The sequence below is a fragment of the Lithobates pipiens genome, unplaced genomic scaffold, assembly GCF_037356315.1.
Source record: "Lithobates pipiens isolate NorthernLeopardFrog02 unplaced genomic scaffold, aLitPip1_a1.2 Scaffold_19, whole genome shotgun sequence".
Lineage (NCBI taxonomy): Eukaryota > Metazoa > Chordata > Amphibia > Anura > Ranidae > Lithobates > Lithobates pipiens.
Genome location: NW_027507764.1, coordinates 46,071,346 through 46,091,776, shown reverse-complemented (window position 1 = coordinate 46,091,776; position 20,431 = coordinate 46,071,346). Strand labels below are relative to the sequence as shown.

General features: G+C 42.9%; 1 protein-coding gene across 6 annotated transcripts in view; it reads right to left on the bottom strand.

The window, feature by feature from the left end:
• The window catches only part of ETV1 (ETS variant transcription factor 1), a 104,100-nt gene that overhangs the window by 46,673 nt on the left and 36,996 nt on the right, over window positions 1-20,431 (bottom strand). For all 6 annotated transcript variants that reach the window (XM_077490709.1, XM_077490705.1, XM_077490708.1 and 3 more), the window contains one exon: window positions 2,766-2,895. In XM_077490709.1, coding sequence (XP_077346835.1) covers window positions 2,766-2,895 — 130 coding nt within the window. The remainder of the gene's footprint in view (window positions 1-2,765; window positions 2,896-20,431) is intronic.

Here is a 20,431-nt window from a genome sequence, read left to right as displayed (position 1 = left end):
ACTAAAAATGCATAGGTGTGACTCCAGCCTAATAGAGCATTTGGGATGAAGTTCATGGCCAGAAGGCCCCACACTGCAAAAAACAAAACTACACAGAAATAATAAAAGTCACTGAGTCTCCTGTGTGTCTTACCTACAATGCGTTGTCAAGCAGACACGCAACACAGTGTAAATCACTTTAAAAGCCTGTCTTAACCATGGTATGCAAAAATGCATTACAGTCAAGAAAGCAAAGGTTAAAAAGCTTTTTGAAAACACTCTGCTGAAAAGCATTATTTTTCATCTAAAGGAACGAAAAGTCAAGAGGCCCTCAAAGAGCCCAATAAATTATAAAGCTGGCAACTTTAAGGCTAGTAAATTACAAAGGTGTCTTAATGTCTTTAGATGGCAACTGTGGATTCATATGCTGAGCTTGCATAGAAAACATTACTGAATTCAGCATTGCACACAAACTATTTTTTTTTTTCAAATTTAAGCAGCGGCAGTCTTAAACCGCCAACAAGGTCACAGAAGTACTGATCAAATGAATGATTCAAGTTTTTTTTTTTTTTTTTTTTCAGGTAGACAGAGGGAGAAAGAGCAAGCTGGTGAGAGATAAATAGAATGTAAGAGAGAAAACAGCAAGCAGGCACATGAAGACAAGGGGGGTTATTTACGAAAGTGCAAACAACAAGTAAAAAGAGCACTTGAAATTGCACGGAAAGTGCACTCGGAAGTGCAGTCTGGGTAGATCTGAAATAAGGGGAAGCTCTGCTGATTTTATTATCCAATCATATGCAAGCTAAAATGCTGTTTTTATACTTTCCTTGCATGCCCCCCTCGGATCTATATCGACTTTACTTCCAAGTGCACTTTCAGCGCAATTACAAGTGCACTTTGCACTTGTAGTGCAAAGTGGATTTGCCTTTCGTAAATAACCCCCAAAGGGTGCATATGGATGAGATATGGAGAATGGCCTGAGTGAGAGAGATAGGAAGTCAGCACAAGAGCAGCAGAGACAGAGGGCTGGATTTACTAAAACTGGAGAGTGCAAAAACTGGTGCAGCTGTGCATGGTAGCCAATCCGCTTCTAACCTCAGCTTGTTCAATTAAGCTTGGACAAAAAAAAAAAAACCCTGGAAGCGGATTGGTTTCTATGCAGAGCTGCACCAGTTTTTGTATGCTCCAGTTTCAGTAAATCAATCCCAGAGTGGCAAAGAAAAAAAGAAAAGAAAAAGACACCGAGTGAGACTGAGAAAGAGCGCAAGAGAGAGCATCAGAGGGAGAGTAAAAGCGTGCTTTAGAGCGAGAAAGAGCAAAGCGTGCAAGACTGCGAGAAAGAGCAAAAGAGTTGAAGAGAATGTGTCAGCAAGCAAAGAGCACAAGAGGGCATCAGCAAGCAAGAAAGCGGGTCAGCAAGAGAGCGTAAGAGCACATCAGCAATAGAGCGCAAGAGAGTGAGTCAGCAAAAGAGCGAGTCAGCAAAAGAGTGCAAGAGAGCGAGTCAGCAAAAGAGCGAGTCAGCAAAAGAGCGCAAGAGAGCACAAGAGAGCGAGAAAGAGCAAAATAGTTCAAGAGAACGTGTCATCGAGCAAAAAGAGCACAAGAGGGCTTCAGCAAGCAAGAAAGCGGGGTCAACAAGAGAGCGTAAGAGCACATAAGCAAAAGAGTACAAGAGAGCGAGTCAGCAAAAGAGCGTGCACCAGGCAGAGAGCATACACCTGCAAGAGAGCACACTAGCAACAGTGCACAAGAGAGTGCAACCCGCAAGAGAGCAAGTCAGCAAAAGAGAGTGCTGCAGCACCATTAGGGTATCAATCAGCGCTCTGTGCTCTACCCCATCAGTGCTCACTGAAGCACAAGGCTGTGGAGGGAGGGGGAGAGAACGGCTAGCTCAGGTTCTCAGCGGACCACAGAGAGGCGGAGCCAGATGCCGGTCAGGCATCTGGGCAGATCCCAACATTATTGTCAGGATCCCTGCAGAGCCTGAACCGGCTCTATGATGTCAACTGACAGTGAACTTTAGCCCGCTATCGGCTAAATCTGGGTCACGGGAGTGCAGAACTAAGTGCACTCCTGTGACCTGCAGGAGAAGTATGGTCAAAAGAGCTTTGACCATACTTCTCCTTTAACATAGTGGAGAATATAAGAATGTAGAAGATAAAAAAAGGTGTGCAAATAGTTAGCTTTTTGTTCTTTTTTGTGTGATAGGCAGGACCAGGTCAGGATCACGACCATAGAACCTTCATAAGAAGTGACTAATTGGTTGTGGTCATCAGCAAGTCATAAATAAGTATAATATAAGTGATCTGTTATAAGAGAAAGCTGCTGGAGGAACAATTACCACTATGAAGTCTGTGGATCAGTGGAGCCAGCTAAATCATGGCTGACACTAACCTCACAGTTCACATTCAGGGCAGCTGATAGATGTTGACAATAGACAGAGAGCATGAGTGGGCAGATATATTTTTTTTCTTCTTCTATCCAACAAACAGGAAGTCAAGTTCTCGAAAACGCACCAATGATATATAATAATAATACATATTTATGAATGCCATTTCATGGTCGTTTGCAACTTTAGATTCCAGACAGTCAGTTATGAACTATATAAAGCTACAAGGCCCCTGATAACCAACATATGGAACCTCAGTAGAACATTCAGACCAACATTCAGCCCTTCAATATGATGTCAGACCACTAAGATGTACTGATGTCCAATTACTGATTTTGCCTTTGTGAAAATCCACAACCACCTACCAAGGTGGCACGACATAGGCTTTACCTACCTGACATTGTACAGGCACTTTTCGCCATAGCTGAACTTGAAAGGCTGTTCCTGGCTGCAGGCGGTGTTCAGTTCAGAGCAGGGACTGTGCGGTTCTTTCTTGATTTTTACTGGAACACCATGGAAAGCCACTAAAAGACAAGACAAAAATATGGTTACCCGGTTGCGGATTAGCAGAAAACGCACACTCATGGTATCAGTATGGGAATCAAAGCTGAACAGTAAAAACAAAATAAATAAATACAGCCAGTATATTCATCAGAAATGTGTCTTTAGGTTAGCTTCTGCCAATCCTTTGTGAGCGATGTAGCACATTATGAGCTGATGAGGTGCCACTGGGGTCAGTATAGTGTCATGTCAATCTTGAATCAATCTAGCACAGGATTTCTCAGCCAGGGTTCCAAGGAAACCTGAGCAACCTTTGGAGGAACCCTAGGGTTCCTCTAAAGGTTGCTCGGGTTTCCCTGAGCAATGAGCAATTTCTGCCTGTCAGATATGTTCCACTGATACCATTGATATTTTTATGTATCTCTAATGGGGGTAATTCTTCCCAATGTTCACAAGTGTAATGCTGCGTACACACGATCCGGACGGATGATCCCAGAGGATCTGGACAATCCCAGAGGATGCTGGGACTGTGACATAATGGGCAGGGACATCACCCGGCGATGTCCCTATATAATTCGCCGCACGATGCGTCCCTGTCATTGTGACCGGAGACAGCGACGAGTCAACACCTCAAGAAGAGAAGAAGAAGAGAAGAAGAGAAGAAGAGAAGAACAGAAGGCGGCGACGACGACCATGAAGACCGGGCCACCTCTTGTAAAAGAGTTAGAAGAAGGTGCAGTGGCCCTGCAAGAAGAACCGAAGAGGGGGGCAAGACCCCCGAAGTCGGAAGAAGACCCCCGGGTGGCGACGAAGAAGAAAGCCAGGCTCCTTCGCTAGTAAAAGAGCTAGTAAAAGAGCAGAAGATAGCGGAGGAGTCCGGCAAGAAGACCCCCCAAGACGGAAGACCCCCGGAGCAGTGCAATAATTATTTTTAAACCCTGTGTGTTGTGTTTTTTTTACATTTTTTTCCACAGGTGAATGGGTAGGGGTACATTGTACCCCATACTCATTCACATAGGGTGGGGGGGCCGGTATCCGGGGGCCCCCTTATTAAAGGGGGCTCCCGGATTCCAATAAGCCCCCCACCCGCAGACCCCGACAACCAACGGCCAGGGTTGTCGGGAAGAGGCCCTTGTCCTCATCAACATGGGGACAAGGTGCTTTTGGGTGGGGAGGCCGCGCCGGGTAGCGTGCACGGATAAGGGTCTGCTATGGACCTAGGGGGGGACCCTCACGCCGTTTTTTGGCGTAGGGCTTCCCCTTTAACTCCATACCAGGTGACAGGGTCAGCGACATTTCCTTCACTAGCACCGGGTACCCGGAGCCGCGCTCAAAATGAGCGGACATTTCTCCGGGCGGGAAAAGTCCATTCATTTCAAAAGTACGGCGGACTAGCACACACACGGCCGTATTGTCCGCTGGACATATTTTGATGCAAAAACTACTTTCTTAGTCCACCGGACTTTTTAGTAAAAGAAGTCCGCCGGAGCCCACACACGGGGGGATTGTATGGTGGACTCGAGTCCGCCGGACTTTTCCACCGGATTGTTTGATCGTGTGTATGCGGCATAAGAAGCATTCTTCCCACTGACCATCACACTAATGTATCATGAGTTGTAGATATGGTAACTCTTAACCAGGGTTCCCTGAGACCGGAACGTTATTTCAAGAGTTCCTCTGTGTTGAAAAGGTTGAGAAAGGCTCATCTAGCATGACTTTGGGAACTGGAGAAGGGAAGCACAAGGAGCACCTCAAAAATGAACCTAGGGTAGATGAGGATCATTCATAGTCCAGTGCGCACAGGAAGCTGCAGAACTGAGATAGGAAATAGTGGTATCATCATTGTGGCTAAGCAGCGTGGAAGGGGTTTGTGAATTACAAGACTGCCTGAAAAGATTTAAAATTATAAGGTGAAGCTGTCCAAATGTATGTATTTCTGCTGAGTTTTTAGACTTTAACCACTTCAGCCTCGGAAGGATTTACCATCTTCCTGATCAAGCCCTTTTTTGCGGGCGGCACTTAGTCACTTTAACTGACATTTGCGTGGTCGTGTAGCGTTGCACCCAAACAAAATTGACGTCCTTTCTTCCTCACAAATAGAACTTTCTTTTGGTGGTATTTGATCACCTCTGCGTTTTTTTCTTTTTTCCGCTATTCAACAATTTTGAAAAAAAAAGCGATATTTTTTACTTTTTGCTATAATAAATATCCCCAAAAATGTATAAAAAAAAAAAAAATTTCTTCCTCAGTTTAGGCCATGTATTCTTCTACAAAAATTGCAATAAGCCTATATTGATTGGTTTGCGCAAAAGTTATCACGTCTACAAAATAGAGGATAGTTGTATTTAATTTTTTATTCTTTTTTTTTTTTTTAATTAGTAATGGTGGCGATCTGTGATTTTACTGTGACAGATTGGACACTTTTGACACTTTTTGGGACCATTGGCATTTATACAGTGATCAGTGCTATACAAATGCACTGATTACTGTGTAAATGTCACTGGCAGGGAAGAAGTTAAACACTAGGGGCAATCAAGGGGTTAAATGTGTTCTATCTGTAGGGGGGATGGGCTCACTAAAACATTACAGAGATCACTGGGAGCAGTAGATCCTTGTATTGTTGCTAGGCAGAACAGGGAAATGCTTTTTTTTTTTTTTTTTACATCATCGGCGGACATCAATTCCGTGGGACCTGCGGCGTGCAGTAGGAGCACGCACGCCTGCTCGCCGCCAATGATGGAGTGACATACGGGAATGTCGTTTTGTGCACCCGTGCCACTTTGCCGACATGTATCGGCATGAGCCGGTCGGCAAGTGGTTAAAATTAAATACTGCCTTTTACGCTGCTCTGAATTAGATGCCAGGTGTGTCCTGGGCATATAAACATCTACTATATTTAGATCACATATGGCTGATGTATTTTGTATCATGAGCCATGGTAATACATAAACAGAAATGACTGCTCCTCGATTACTGGTAAAATAATTGTAGTGCTTTCCTTGTGAATGCAACAGTTCGCTGTTCTTATTACAAGATGCACATAGAAACAGCAAGATGAAAGAAAAGCCTACACAGGGGCGGACTGACCATTCGGGCACTCGGGCACTGCCCGAGGGCCCCATGCCACCAAGGGACCCCATCAGGGTTGCCAGCCTCAATAAAACCAGGGACAGTATGTAAAAATCTGTGTTTTAAAAAAAAAATCCCAAGATTATAACTGCCCCGGCTCTCCAATACCTTTTCAGTGTTTGTATATGTATTATGTGTGTGTATATTGTGTGTCTGTTTGTGTATACTGTATGAGTGTGTGTGTGTGTATACTGTGTGGCCTCAGAATCTATTTCCTGGGGGCCTCATAATCTCCTATTGCCCATGGGCCCCATAATCTTCTCCTATTGCCCAGGGGCCCCATGAGTGGTCAGTCCGCCCCTGGGCATACAATGTATATTTCAGCATTGGATTGAACGTTACAAGCAACAGTCATTTTAAGCAATAGTGTATTCAAGTTTAGAAAAAAAAAAGTAAAAAACCAGCCTAACCACTGATTAGCCTTTCTTGTCTCTTGTTTAAGAGGTACTGCCATCTAAAGCATCTTTACATTCTACACTTCGGGCATGCCCACATCCCCACCGTACCCTGTGGTTCCATCCCCACCGTACCCTGTGGTTCCATCTTCTGATGCCTATGTCACCTATGTAGCAATGCCATGGTTAGGAAGAGAAACCATAGAGTGCAGTGGTTGTGAAGAGGCCATTGCACTGCAAGAATGCCAAGATCGGTGGAACAGGCAACAAAAAATAAACCCTTTCGTTTGCAGGTCATGTTTTTTGATAACTTTGCAGTCAGATGTGATTAAGCTAGGGCTGCAACTAACGATTATTTTCATAATCGATTAGTTGTTCGATTATTGTTTCGATTAATCGATTAATCGGTTAATTTAAATTAAAAAAAAGGTAATTTTGCTGCAATTTGCATTTTTACATTTTTTTTGGCCAATATTTTGTTGGGCAGATTAAAAAACACTGCAAAACCCCGCAAAAATGCATTATTACGTGCTTTTCTGCAGCTTCTCCATTGAAGTATATTGAACCAAAAACACAAAATATCACCGTTTTGCGTTAAAAAAAAGTCCTTGTCTTTTCCAAATACGCAGCAGCTGAAAAAATCATGGATGTGAACATGTCCCATAGGTAACCATGTAAATGAACTGTAGTGTGTTTCTACAAAAAGCACATAAAAAACAGAGGTGTGACCCAGGCCTGAGATGTTTAGTAACATAATGGGGTTAAAAAAACTAAAATTAGTACAAAAAGAGTAAATAATCGCTACTGTAATGGGTTAATTTTTTTACTATGGGACAGTGAAGTAATATTTAGGGCTAATTTTTAGTTTTTTTTTAACCCCATTATGTTAGTGGCCGATTAATCGATTATGAAAATAGTAATCGATTAATTTCATAATCGATTAGTTGTTGATTAATCGATTAGTTGTTTCGGCCCTAGATTAAGCCCCTGAAGATTTGCAAAAAAAAAAACATATAAGCAAAAGCCAACTGGTATGAAATTTTAAACCCATGGTTCCCAGATTTTATGAAATTGAGGCATAGCAATGCAATGTAGTTTTGGTAATAACTTCTCATTAACTAAAGCCCAATGTACTGTGTTTTCAAACCTCTAATGCGTACACACGTACACACGACCGGACTTTTTGACAGACTAGGTCCGACGGTCTTCCCGACGGACTTTTGGCGGACGGACTTTCTGAACGAAACAGACTTGGCCACACGACCGGACTAAGTCCGTTCGAAAGTCCGTTTGTTTTGAACGGGAAGACTTAAACGGGACTAAACAAGGAAGTTCAATAGCCAGTAGCCAATAGTTGCCCTTGCGTCATATTTGGTCCATCAGACTAGCCCACAGACAAATTAGTCCGGACTGGAGTCCGTCGGCTAGATTTGAAACAGGTTTTATTTCTAGGTCCGTCAGGCTTTTGGGAAAAAAAAGTCCGCTGGAGCCCACACACGATCGAATTATCCGCCGGACCAAGTCTCCCGGAAATTCCGATCATGTGTACGCAGCATAAGATGACGAGAGATCCAATGAGCCATGACTTAGCTACTGTCCGTTTCCTGGCCACCAAAACTTGGACCTGAGCGCTTGGGAATCCAATTTGGCTTTTTGAAGTTTTAAAGTGCCCCACTGGGCAGCACTAGGGTGGTCAGTTCAAATCCAAACTTTGGTACTACCTGCCTGGAGTTTGCATGTTCTCCCTGCTCTTCTGTGGGTTTTCTCTTGTACTACGATTTTCTCTCACACTCCAAAGACATGCTGGTAGGCTTAATTGGCTCTTCTCTTAGACCGGGTTCACACTATTGTGAATTGGATGCGAGATCTCTGCATCTAATTCGCAATAGCAGGAGAATGTGACCGGCTCTCTATGGAGACGGTTCACATATCTCCGATGCGGCTCTGGTGCAAATTTGCATAGGAGCTCAATGAGTCTTTTGGTCCATATCAGGTCCGAATTCAGCCGAAAATTTGGGCTGAGATCGGACCTGAAACGATGAACCGGGACGCACCGGAACCCTGCTGTGAGCCGCATCGGCATTCAGTGTGAACCGAGCCTAAATTGGCCCTAGTATGTGTATGTATGAATCTTGAGTTGGGGACCTTAGATTGTTAGCTCTTTGTGAGCAGAGACTGATGTGAATGTATAATATATATGTAAAGCGCTGCGTAAAATTGACACTGCTATATAAGTACCAGTAATAAATAAAGACCTATGACCACTTGCACGATAGCTGTGCATGGCTAATTATACTGAAGGACTGCTAGAAGGGCCTATTTATACCTACATTTCCTATCTGCCCTTAACAAGATTCAATGGGCTCAGAAACATACCGGATTCATTTTTGCCCAACACATCGCAGGTACATATTATGGCGTGTTAATGGATCAGGTACACGGTTTTACTGTGCCAACGTCCATTGGTGCCCTAACAGAAATAAACATGATGCTGCCCAAAATGCATGCACAAGAGATCCACATCATCAAGCATTAACGTGTGCAAGCAGCTTCCCCATACCCCACTGTATAAAATTCATAATGTTAGCCATAACATACAAAGCCATACACAACATCACCCCCATCTACATCACCAACCTCATCTGCAGATATCGCCCAAATCGCCCCCTCCGCTCCTCCCAGGACCTCCTGCTTTCTAGCTCCCTTGTTACCTCCTCCCATGCTCGCCCTCAAGACTTCTCCAGAGCCTCTCCCATCCTCTGGAACTCCCTGCCCCAGTCTGTCCAATCAGCCCCTACCCTGTCCACCTTTAGGAGATCCCTGAAAACTCATATATTCAGGGAAGCCTATCCCACACCCAACTAACTACTGTCCCCGAGCCACCCCCATCAAATCATTCTCTGCAGCTATTACTTTTTGTACCACCATCCCCCTCTACGAGCAAGGCCCTCCTGTACCTTTTGTATTGAACTGTACTGTAATTGTGTTGTTCCCCCTATACATTGTAAAAGCACTGTGTAAACTGTTGGCACCATATAAATCGTGTATAATAATAATAATAATATAAAAACTAAACCCAGGAGCCTGCATTCCCTATATCTGGTCCCGTACAATACATGGAAATGCAATTATTTTAGTACATATAAACTTTTAAATACTTTTTCTCATCAGCAGTATATAGCAGTCTTGTGACTTTTATCAGTGTCAGGGTAAAGTTTGTAGGAGGAGTTTTCAAACTGCAATGGCTGACCTATCAGGATGCAGGACCCCTGACCCTCTGTCTGCCGATTACATGCACTCTGCCAAGAAAATAAAAATAAAAATTCTCTAGCAATACACACCAAACTTAGCATGTGCTGCCTGACTCCAGGCAGACCTCCAGGCCTGACTCTCTTATCCAGACATGTTTTGGAGACAGTGGAAGAAGGGGAGGATCAGAGAAGACAGGATCAAACAGCCTTCTTACACAATGCAGAGGATTAACCCCTTAAGTTCCACAGTGAGTATAACAAGAATGCTTTACTGCAATATACAGACTGATTTTACTGTTGTGGGTTTAGTAACACTTTAATGGTCCTCAAGGAAATTCATAAACCGCACTAAAACAAGTCCACTGGAATTGTAACCAGAATTTGCATGCCTATGAGGTGGTTTTGGTGTCACTCAAAACCCCCCAAAAACACATTTCTGATCCTTAAAATATAAACGGAGATTATAAAAGAAGGAAGAACTAGAGAAAAGACCCTACAATAGAACACAGGAAAGAATCAATATAAAAACAATTAAAAAGGTCTAATGGAATAAAATGTAAAAAAAACGGGACAACAAGCTCTCCTTAGCCGATCTTCCCTACGGGGGTAGGTCTCACAAACCTATGATTTATTCGCACCCTCAGAAGTCTTGGCGAGTTCATGCTATAGGACATCTGAGATGAATTAACTTGAAATGGCAGAATACTCTCTGCATGTGCTCCATTCAATACCAATTAGCATTACACGTCACTAATGTGCATTCAGTCAATTTTTTTTTCTGAGGCTGGCCAGTGGACAACAAGAGGACAATTCAATTATTTCATTTCCTCTGGTCAGAATTCCCACATGGATCATATGTTGCACAAGTGTAGGACTTTTTTTTTTTTTTAAGCTGAGAGTTTCTCTTACATCTACTACCCCCACCCCTTCAACTTCCACTTTAGAGGGGGGATAAAAATGCATGATAACCACATACACTTCCATATTGTTGTTGCATGAAATTTTTATAATATATATATATATATATATATATATATATATATATATATACACACACACACACATACATATACATATACACACACACATACATATACACACACACACATACATACACACATATATACACACACAACTGGTATCTCAGTTATGTAGACCCAATTAGTAGCCCAATATAAGCGTAGTAGTAGTTTAATCCTTTTTCCCCACATTCCTATATTGCAGAAGCATGTAATGAGAAAAGGAGCCATTTGTACCAGTCAATGAGCATACAGATACTGTATGTATACACTTTAAGGCCAATTTGGGTGGCAGCCACCACGGTTATCTTCATGGTCTTGAAGGATGATGTGGGTACCTGGAGAAAGACTGCTCAAATATAGAGATACATACCTGGTGGGAATTTAACTTCGATCCCAAACAGCACAAATCAATAGTCGTGCATAGTTAACCAAAGATTGATCAAGCAAACGGTCAACCAGTGGTCACAAAAATGGGAACTCGCTTATATCAATGAAATTCAATTTGTACTTCTTAACCTTCAATTATGAGTTACATATATACTTGAGGCAGCTTGGGTAAGGTTCATTGGGTTTTTTTTTTTTGCTATTGCTCCCATAGTCACTATTGATAATATATGCTTTATCTACAGTAAGAGTAAATAATGTACCACCATTGATTTTATTGGGAGGAATGGAGCCCCATTGTTGATATCAGTGGGAGGAATGGAGCCCCATTGTTGATATCAGTGGGAGGAATGGTGCGCCATCGTTGATATCAGTGGGAGGAATAGTGCGCCATTGTTGATATCCGTGGGAAGAATTGTGCCCCATTGTTGATATTAGTAAGAGGAAAGGTGCCCCATTGTTGGTATTTAGTGGAGGAATAGCTCTGCATTGTTGGTATCAGTGGAAGGAATGGTGCCCCCTTGTTGAGATTGGTGGGAGGAATGGTGCCCCGTTGTTGATATCAGTGGGAGGAATGGTGCCCTGTTTCATAGTTTCATAGTTTCATAGTTTCATAGTTAGTAAGGTTGAATAAAGACACCAGTCCATCCAGTTAAACCTGAGTGAGTGTCTACAATTGTCCCTATCCCTGTACATTGCACACTCAAATCAGTCCCTACCCTCAAGGATCCCACAATCCTAGGTCCCCATTCATATACTAGGGCCAATTTTGGACAGAAGCCAATTAACCTACCTGCATGTCTTTGGATTGTGGGAGGAAACCGGAGTACCCGGAGGAAACCCACGCAGGCACAGGGAGAACATGCAAACTCCAGGCAGGTAGTGTCATGGTTGGGATTCGAACCAGCGACCTCTCTTACTGCTAGGTGAGAGTGCTAACCACTACACCACTGTGCCGCCCCAGTTGTTGATATCAGTAGGAGGAATGGTGCGACATTGTTGATATCCGTGGGAAAAATTGTGCCCCATTGTTAATATCAGTAAGAGGAAAGGTGCCCCATTGTTGGTATTTAGTGGAGAAATAGCTCTCCATTGTTGGTATCAGTGGAAGGAATGGTGCCCCCTTGTTGAGATCGGTGGGAGGAATGCTGCCCCATTGTTGATATCAGTGGGAGCAGTGGTGCCCCGTTGTTGATATCAGTGGGAGGAATGGTGCCCTGTTGTTGATATCAGTAGGAGGAATGGTGCGCCATTGTTGATATCCGTGGGAAAAATTGTGCCCCATTGTTAATATCAGTAAGAGGAAAGGTGCCCCATTGTTGGTATTTAGTGGAGGAATAGTTCTCCATTGTTGGTATCAGTGGAGGGAATGGCGCCCCCTTGTTGAGATCAGTGGGGGGAATGGTGCCCCGTTGTTCAAATCAATGAGTTGATTGCCCCATTGTTGATATCAGTGGGAGGAGTGGTGTCCCATTGTTGATATCAGTAGGATGAATGATGGTGCCCCATTGTTGGTGTTTAGCGGAGGAATAGTGCCCTATTATCCGTGTCAGTGGGGGTTATAGTACCCCAACACTGGTGTCAGTGGAAGGAATAGTGTCCTGTTAGTGGATGGCATGGTGCCTCAAGGGCCAGAAAAAGGTAAGCAAAGGGCCATACCCGGCCTATGGGCAGAAGTTTGAAGACCACTGTTCTACAGGGATCCCACAGGTATTTACTATCAGTGTCCCCATAGGAGAGTTTGTCCTTGACTTCCTGTATTCTCCAAAAACACAGAAAATGGACAAGAAACCTTCCTAGACAGCAATAAAAATCAATATTCACTCAACTCTTTCTCCAATCTATGCAATATATATAAAAAAAAAAAAAGTTTGGCTTGAGTTAAACTTCAAGTATCTCTAATTATAATGCTGATAATGGTCCATGCTGTCACCCAATGTGATGCGGGAATAAAGCCACTAACGAATGCTCATTTCTTTGCCAGCACTGAATTTTTGAGGCCAGAGAAAAGGCATGATGAGTAGGCTGTTTATTTTCTATGATTTTCTTCAAAAAAATAAAAAAATGCAAAGCCAGAAAGGGATGCCCTGTCCTTATAGGAAAAAAAAAATCAGAGTATTCCGTACTAGCCAAAGCTCGTGCATCTGCTAAAAGGTTTTCTTCCAGCTTATTGGCATTCGCACAAAAAAACAGCGCACTCATTTTCTGCAATTTGCTTTACCTTCCCACATAGAGTTGGTGCATGTAAAAGCCTGTTAAGTACTAAATTATTCCTTATCAAATCTCCATCATCTGCAGTCATGATCAACACTAATTAAATTAAACTCCCCGAACACGGCTCCAGCCTGCTGCGTGCTGTATACATTTCGCTTGCACTCCGTAAGAGGGAAAGGAAAAAAAAAAAAATCTTTAATGTGTATGGATGGACTTCCTTGACTTTTGCTATCGTGTAACACTCAGCAGTGCGCGCTCCAATAGCACTTCATCGAGGATGCTGAGCAAGGATAAAGTGATAGTAAAATGTTTACATTATTCCAATGTCTGCAGATTCAAGAAAACACAGTAATATCTGAAAGAGACTAAATGGAAAAAGGCCTGACTATAGGACGCTTAAAGGGAGTAATTAGGACTAGAGTTTATAGGCTCTCTTTGGTTTTCCTGGCTCTACTGCTGCATAACCTGTGCACCATTAAACAAGCTTAACATTAGCAGTCATTCCTTCAAGATATGTATAGAACTTTATAAAATATGGACAAAAAAAAAATAATAAAAAAAAGCATACATAGATTTTTTTTAATATGTGGAAATGTTATATATCCATTTACTATTGTACAGTTACTATAAAACACAGTTACTATTGTAAAGTTTATCCACATATAATTTTTGATGTGACGTTTTTACTGCTTAAGCTTTCATTGCATTAGACTATCTGTATATGAGTTAATGTAATCAGCAAGCCTGCAAAACAATGAGAGAGAAAACAAGAGCAAGAGAGAGAGAAAGAACACGAGAGTGAGTGAGCATGAGCACAAGAAAGAGAGTGAGCATGAGAGTCGAGAGCGCGAAAGAGAGACCACCAGAGCAAGCAAGAGAAAGCATGAGAGCGAGCGCAAGCATGAGAGAGTGAGCGCATGAGAGAGACCACCAGAGAAAGGGAGAGAAAGCATGAGAGCAAGAGAGAGAACATAAGAGCGAGCGAGAGACAGCACAAGAACAAGAGAGCATGAGCATGAGAGCGAGAGCACGAGAGAGACCACCAGAGAAAGGGAGAGAAAGCATGAGAGCGAGAGAGAGAACATAAGAGTGAGCGAGAGACAGCACGAGCACAAGAGAGCGTGAGCATGAGAGAGCGAGGGCATGAGAACACATGGGAACATGAGAGTGAGTGAGCATGAGCACAAGAGAGAGAGTGAGCATAAGAGCGAGAGCACGAGAGAGACCACCAGAGCAAGCAAGAGAAAGCATGAGAGCGAGCGCAAGCATGAGAGAGTGAGCGCATGAGAGAGACCACCAGAGCAAGGGAGAGAAAACATGAGATGGAGAGAGAACGCAAGAGCTAGCGAGCAAGAACACAAGAGCTAGCGAGCAAGAACACGAGTGCGAGAACACGAGAGTGACCGAGAATACGAGAGCGACCGAGAACACGAGAGCGACCGAGAACACAAGAGCGACCGAGAACACAAGAGCGACCGAGAACACAAGAGCGACCGAGAACACAAGAGCGACCGAGAACACAAGAGCGACCGAGAGAGGGCACAAGAGTGAGCGAGAGAGGGCACAAGAGCGAGCAATAGAGAACACGAGAGCGAGAACACCAGACCGAGCCAGTGAGTGAGAGAGGACATGAGAGCGAGAGAGAACATGAGAGCGGGCGAGAACATGAGAGCGAGCGAGAACATGAGAGCGAGCTAGAACACGAGAGCAAGCATGAAAGAGAACAAGCACGAGAGGGCGAGAGCAAGCACCAGAGAGAGCACAAAAGTGAGAGCACAAGTGAGAGACAGATCACAAGCGAGAGCGAGAGCAGGAGGAAGAGTGAGCACAAGAAGAAAGGGAGTGAGCATAAGAGAGAGCACCAGAGATAGAGAGAGAGCATGAGAGAGAGAGACGCGAGCATGAGAGAGAGCGTGAGCATGAGAGAGAGCGTGAGCATGAGAGAGATTGCAAGTACGGGAGAGCGGGCACAAGAGTGTAAGAGTGCGGGCGCCAGAGCGTGAGAGTGCAGAGACAAGAGAGCAAGCATGAGAGTGCGAGAGAGAGTGAGTATGAGAGCGTGAGAGAGCATGAGAGAAAGAGCATAAGAACACAAGTGAGAAAATGATTGAGCATGAGTACAACAGCATGCAAAATCAAGCAAGGGAGCATGATAGAAAGAGCACAAGGGGGCAAAGGAGCAAGGGGGGGGGGGAGGCAAGAGAGAAAAAGCACAAGAGAGCGAAGGATTGAGAACTAGTACAACAGTGAGAAAGATCATGAAGGAGGGCAAGGAAGCAAGAGAGAGACCACAAAAGTGAATGAGAGAGAACAAGAGACGGGTTAAGCACAATTATACAATGCAAAGCAGGAAACACAGGGTGCATATGTAATGAGCAAACATGGCAGCCCCATGAAGATAATATTTACACGTGTAGTCTCTTATTCTCAACATTTAGAAGCTCCACAAACAAAATGTTCCCACCATATGCGTGCAGTGGTGTGCAGAAAACACAGCTCAATGGACATGGTGTGAATAATCCCCTTTAGAAAATGGGCAGAAAGTCATGCAAAGTTTGCAGATCAAACTGCCAATATCTGATGCAATGAGGCAATATCTGTGCATGTGGCAAGTCTTGTTCCCTTACTTTTATGGTTAAGGGAATGACTTTTGTCAGCTTGTGCAGAGATTTCCCAGCAATCTGTGAAATCTGGATAAAGTTGGCACCCTAGTAAACCCTTAAATGATCTACTCATTTCCAGATCTCCATAAGCAATGTTAAAGGCCTGGCTTGTAAAGGCCCAGTTGCATTTAGGTAAAAAAAAAAAAGTCCATTTATTGTACATGTGCACGCAGTTGTCCTCCAACTTCTAAAGGCATCTAGACCCACCTTGTTCTCACGTGATGAAGCTCTCACTCCCTTCTCTATATGATCATCAACCTTCTGAAAAGATTTCCCAACATGCTGGAAAATGTGTGCAGTACCAAGCGCTTCTGACCACAGAACTTGTTACCGTCCCCCTAAGGAGTCCTACACACCCCCATTCATTGAAAGCACTGCTGAAATCAATAGCTGTCCTTTAACCTTCCCAATTATGGCGCTGCTCCCTTTAAGCAGCCACAGAAGATGGTCTTGCGTTTAGGTAAGGATGACTGTGTCATGGGCGCTCTCAATCTGTCTTCCCCGCGTATGGCACAAGATTGGGAGTAGTTGACATACATCAGAGAAGCGTGCAGATTCCCTTCCAGTACATTTCACTCTGTCAAACTGGTGCCCTTCCCCCACGACAAAATCCATTACTGCAAGGCCTAATCTGAGCTATCAGCATAGAGTGCCTTTTATGGAGCCATTAAACCATTTCTTCTGTTTACTGTGCCCGAAGAAAGATGTGAATTATGTCTGTGACCAATCTAGCGATAACATTTCTAAACTGCTATTAAAACTGAAAAAAACAACTTTCTCTAGTTTGGTGACGCGATAAGGGTGCGATAATTTGTTTTATAATAAAATTTATCCTTTTCTGGGATTTGATATTTTAAAATCATCTTTTTGCAAAGTTGGGAAAGATGCTGCTTATAAGGCCAGCAAAGAAAAAAGGTGTGCTTTGCTCATGAAGGTCAAAGCAAAAGGTTGACTCAATTGTCCCCACCTATATGCTGTCCCCCACCATTCTCGGTTTGCTCAACGGAGCTCCGAGAAATTTTAGATTGACATTGGCTCAAACTTCCAATTTTGAACTCTCATCCCGCCCCCATACATGCTGGCGATTGGTCACTCAATGCTTCAGAGCAACTAGATGGAGCTAGAGTCGCATGCTCCTCATACTTGGAAGTACTGGATATTTCATGGGTGATGCACGGGTTCACTTTAAAATTAAACACAGAGCAAACAACTCTTAGTTGTAAGAATAAACCTGTAAAGCAGTGATCTCCAGATTTTTTAAACAAAACACCAGCTTACTGTCCTTCTGAGATAAGGGGGGCCAGAATTTGACCATTGGGAGTTGAAAAGGTCCTGACACTGGTGGGAACGATTCCCCATCTTTGGTGTCAGTGGGAGGAAAAGCCCCCCATTGTTGGTCTCATAGATAGGAATTGTACCCTGTCATTGGGTCCCATGGTTGGTGTCATTGGAAGGAGTTGTGCCCCATCGTTGGTGTCATTGGAAGGAATTCTGCCCTTTCACTGGTGTCAGTGGGGCAAATTATGTCCCATTGTTGGTATCCATGGATGAAAATAGTGCCAAAATGAACAGACAAAATACTGCTGTAAAGCAACCCAGGGAGCTGTGACTGAATGTAGGTGAAAAAAGTCCATGAAGCAGCAACTTATGGACCTTCTCCAAGGAATATTGTAACCAACACAGTCCCACATACATACATTTCTGCACTTCATCCCCATGCCAAGACATTGCAGACCAGCAAGACATCTTTTCAGTTACTTAGAGGGGCCCACACCATTTGGGACCCCATGTCTTGAAACACTGACCTAATAAAGATGGTTAAAAGCTTGTATCAATCTAGTAAGGAACAGGATCTGGACCATTCTTGGTGCTCATTTGGCCATCACCAGGTTGTATTTAATGGAGACAACAAATGTTTTGAATAAATTGATCTTGTTATGTACCAATAAAAATGCAGGGGGGGAGGGGGGGGTGAGGAGCATTTTCCCTTCCATATTTGTTCTGGTGACCACTTTCATCTGGACTGAAAGTCATGGGAAATCCAGATATTTATGGTTGATTAATGGACCAGAAGATAAGTCGAAATTTTCCAATGGGGACACCTGTCTAAAAGGGGATTTTCCTTCACTTTGCAGAAATTTCATCTTCTTGTTGTGTCTTCAGGACTTAAGTGAAGGCAAGTTTTAATTGCGAATACACGCTAACATGCATACGTGACATAAGGGGGTCTAAAGCACTTTGGTAACCCACACCTCCTCATGGTCAATAAGTCCAGCTATATTGATAAGTCATGTCTGGTTTTGGCTTACAAAAATAAACGTCCCTTCTGGGCACTTGCAATAAATACATTTGAAAGGGTAGGTTTAGCACTTTCTACAGGCAGGTCTGAGGAAGACAGATGGTCTCTATTTGGCTCGCCTTTGCAGCTGTAAAATTGGTTACGGCCAAAGGTGATACTGCTAATGTTAGAGGGAGGATATTGTGTTAAGCCCTAGACTACCTAATTGATTTTCTGTAAGTAAGCAGTATTTTTCCTCTACGGTTAAAAAAAAGCTGCAACGAGTGCAACCCGACCCCCTGGGCAACTTGTCATATTACAGTCTTAAAACATCCTAAATGCAGGTCGTCTGCACCAAGGCTAACCCAAGAACAACTGTGTGCATGCCTTGCTGTAAAGAAGACAGAGGTCAACTTTTCCAATTAAAGAAACATGCTAGCATTGAGGATAAGCAAGTGATATCTGTGAAATGTTTCAAACCAGAAACTCTCAAATTTGCTTACTAAGCAGCCAAAGCTGAACGTTTTTTTCCCCTTTTTCTTTTTTGAAGTGGAAGGGTGACTGGTTTATTTAGTTTAATATTGGATTAACGTTTGTGTGCCATCACTTTTTCAATTTTTATTTTTACTTTTTTTGTTTAATTAATAAATTTAATTTTTATTTCAGTGGGGGGGAAAAAAAAGAGGGTAATATAAGCAAACAAATGAAGGCCAGTTTCTGACACAAGTCCAAGTTAGCTGTAGATTCTGTAACTCCGAAGAGCTGTATAAAAGCCAACTGGACCCTTAAAAACCACCCAAAACAGTACAAATTGTTTGCAGTTTTGCAAAGTTAAAGCTGAAATTTAGCAGAAAAAAAATAAATAAAAAATTACTATGGCTTTGGTGACCTAAATTTTACCTGTAATGATGTACGTCTCATGTTGTGCAGGAAGCAGAAGCCTGTAGACATCTTCTGTACAGGGATGTCCCATCCTCTTCCTGCTGCTGAACTGAGATGGTTGATAACTCGAAGTCCTCTGTGAGTTGCAATAAACACACTCCCGAGAGGGAACCACTCCCTTTTTCCATTGAGAAAAGTGGTTTCATAGTCTAATACAATCTCTGAACAGCGGAGAGGATCCTGTGGCTCATCAGACTCTCCTCCATTCAGAGATTGCGTTACTTGCATTGTACACTATGAAACAATTTTTCCCTATGGAGGAGGAGAAGGAGGGAGGAAAGGCAGGTCCCAAGCAGGAGTTTGTTCACTGTAGCTTCACTGAAGACTCAGAGCTATTAACTTCCCCCAATGCTGAAAGTGCAGCTGCAGGAAGAGGACGGGGCATCCCTATAAAAATGATTTTAATAGGATCCAGCTGCCTGCACATTTTATGACATACTTCATTACAAGTGACTTAGGTCACAAAAGCTATAAAGATTTTTTTATTTTTTTTCCTTTAGCTAAACTTTACCTTTAAGTCATTTTTCCAAAATGTCAGGGGAATAAAAAAAACTTAATTTCACTTATCCCTAGATAACAAAGGCATAGTAATAGTCTTCTGTGGATAAATAATCTATAATTACAAACTTTATATAGAGGTAAAGTTTTAAACAGTGTAAAAACAAATTAAGAAAAAAGGAATACATTTCTCTTTGGGATTAAATATATTTTTACAAGTGTTTTTTTTTGTACACATTAGCTACAGCATTGTGCAGCCACGGTGAAAACTTTAGGCACATGTCGCTCACCACTCTGTCGCCTGGTACAAGCTATGCATTAATGGGTTCTGACAAGTGGTAAGATGGTACGAATTTTCCCATGTTCTGTATATAAAGTGCCAACAAGTTGTAGCGCCAAGCCATGCCAAAACACAGGCACACTTTCACATTATGAAATTATATACGCCTCGGCCTCTGGACGCATTCTGCTCCAATGGAATGGAAAACATCACTCGGGTCACTCAGCGCTAAGTAAAAAAATCATTTCAGGGAGTCCTCTGGATAGCAATATATTTGAGCACAACTGGACTTTATTTAAAAGTTACCTATGTAAACAGCCCTCCTTTCTTTTTTTTCAGAAAGATACAACCCTTCCTGTAGAAAAATGTACTTTCATGGTGTCCCCTATAGTTCTGTTTTGTGCACATGCAAGGATTTACATTTTAGCTCCAGTAGGTTTTTGTTTTTTTTGTTTTTTAGGAACGAAAAAAATAACTCTGAGGATAGTCTTAAACTACCCTCA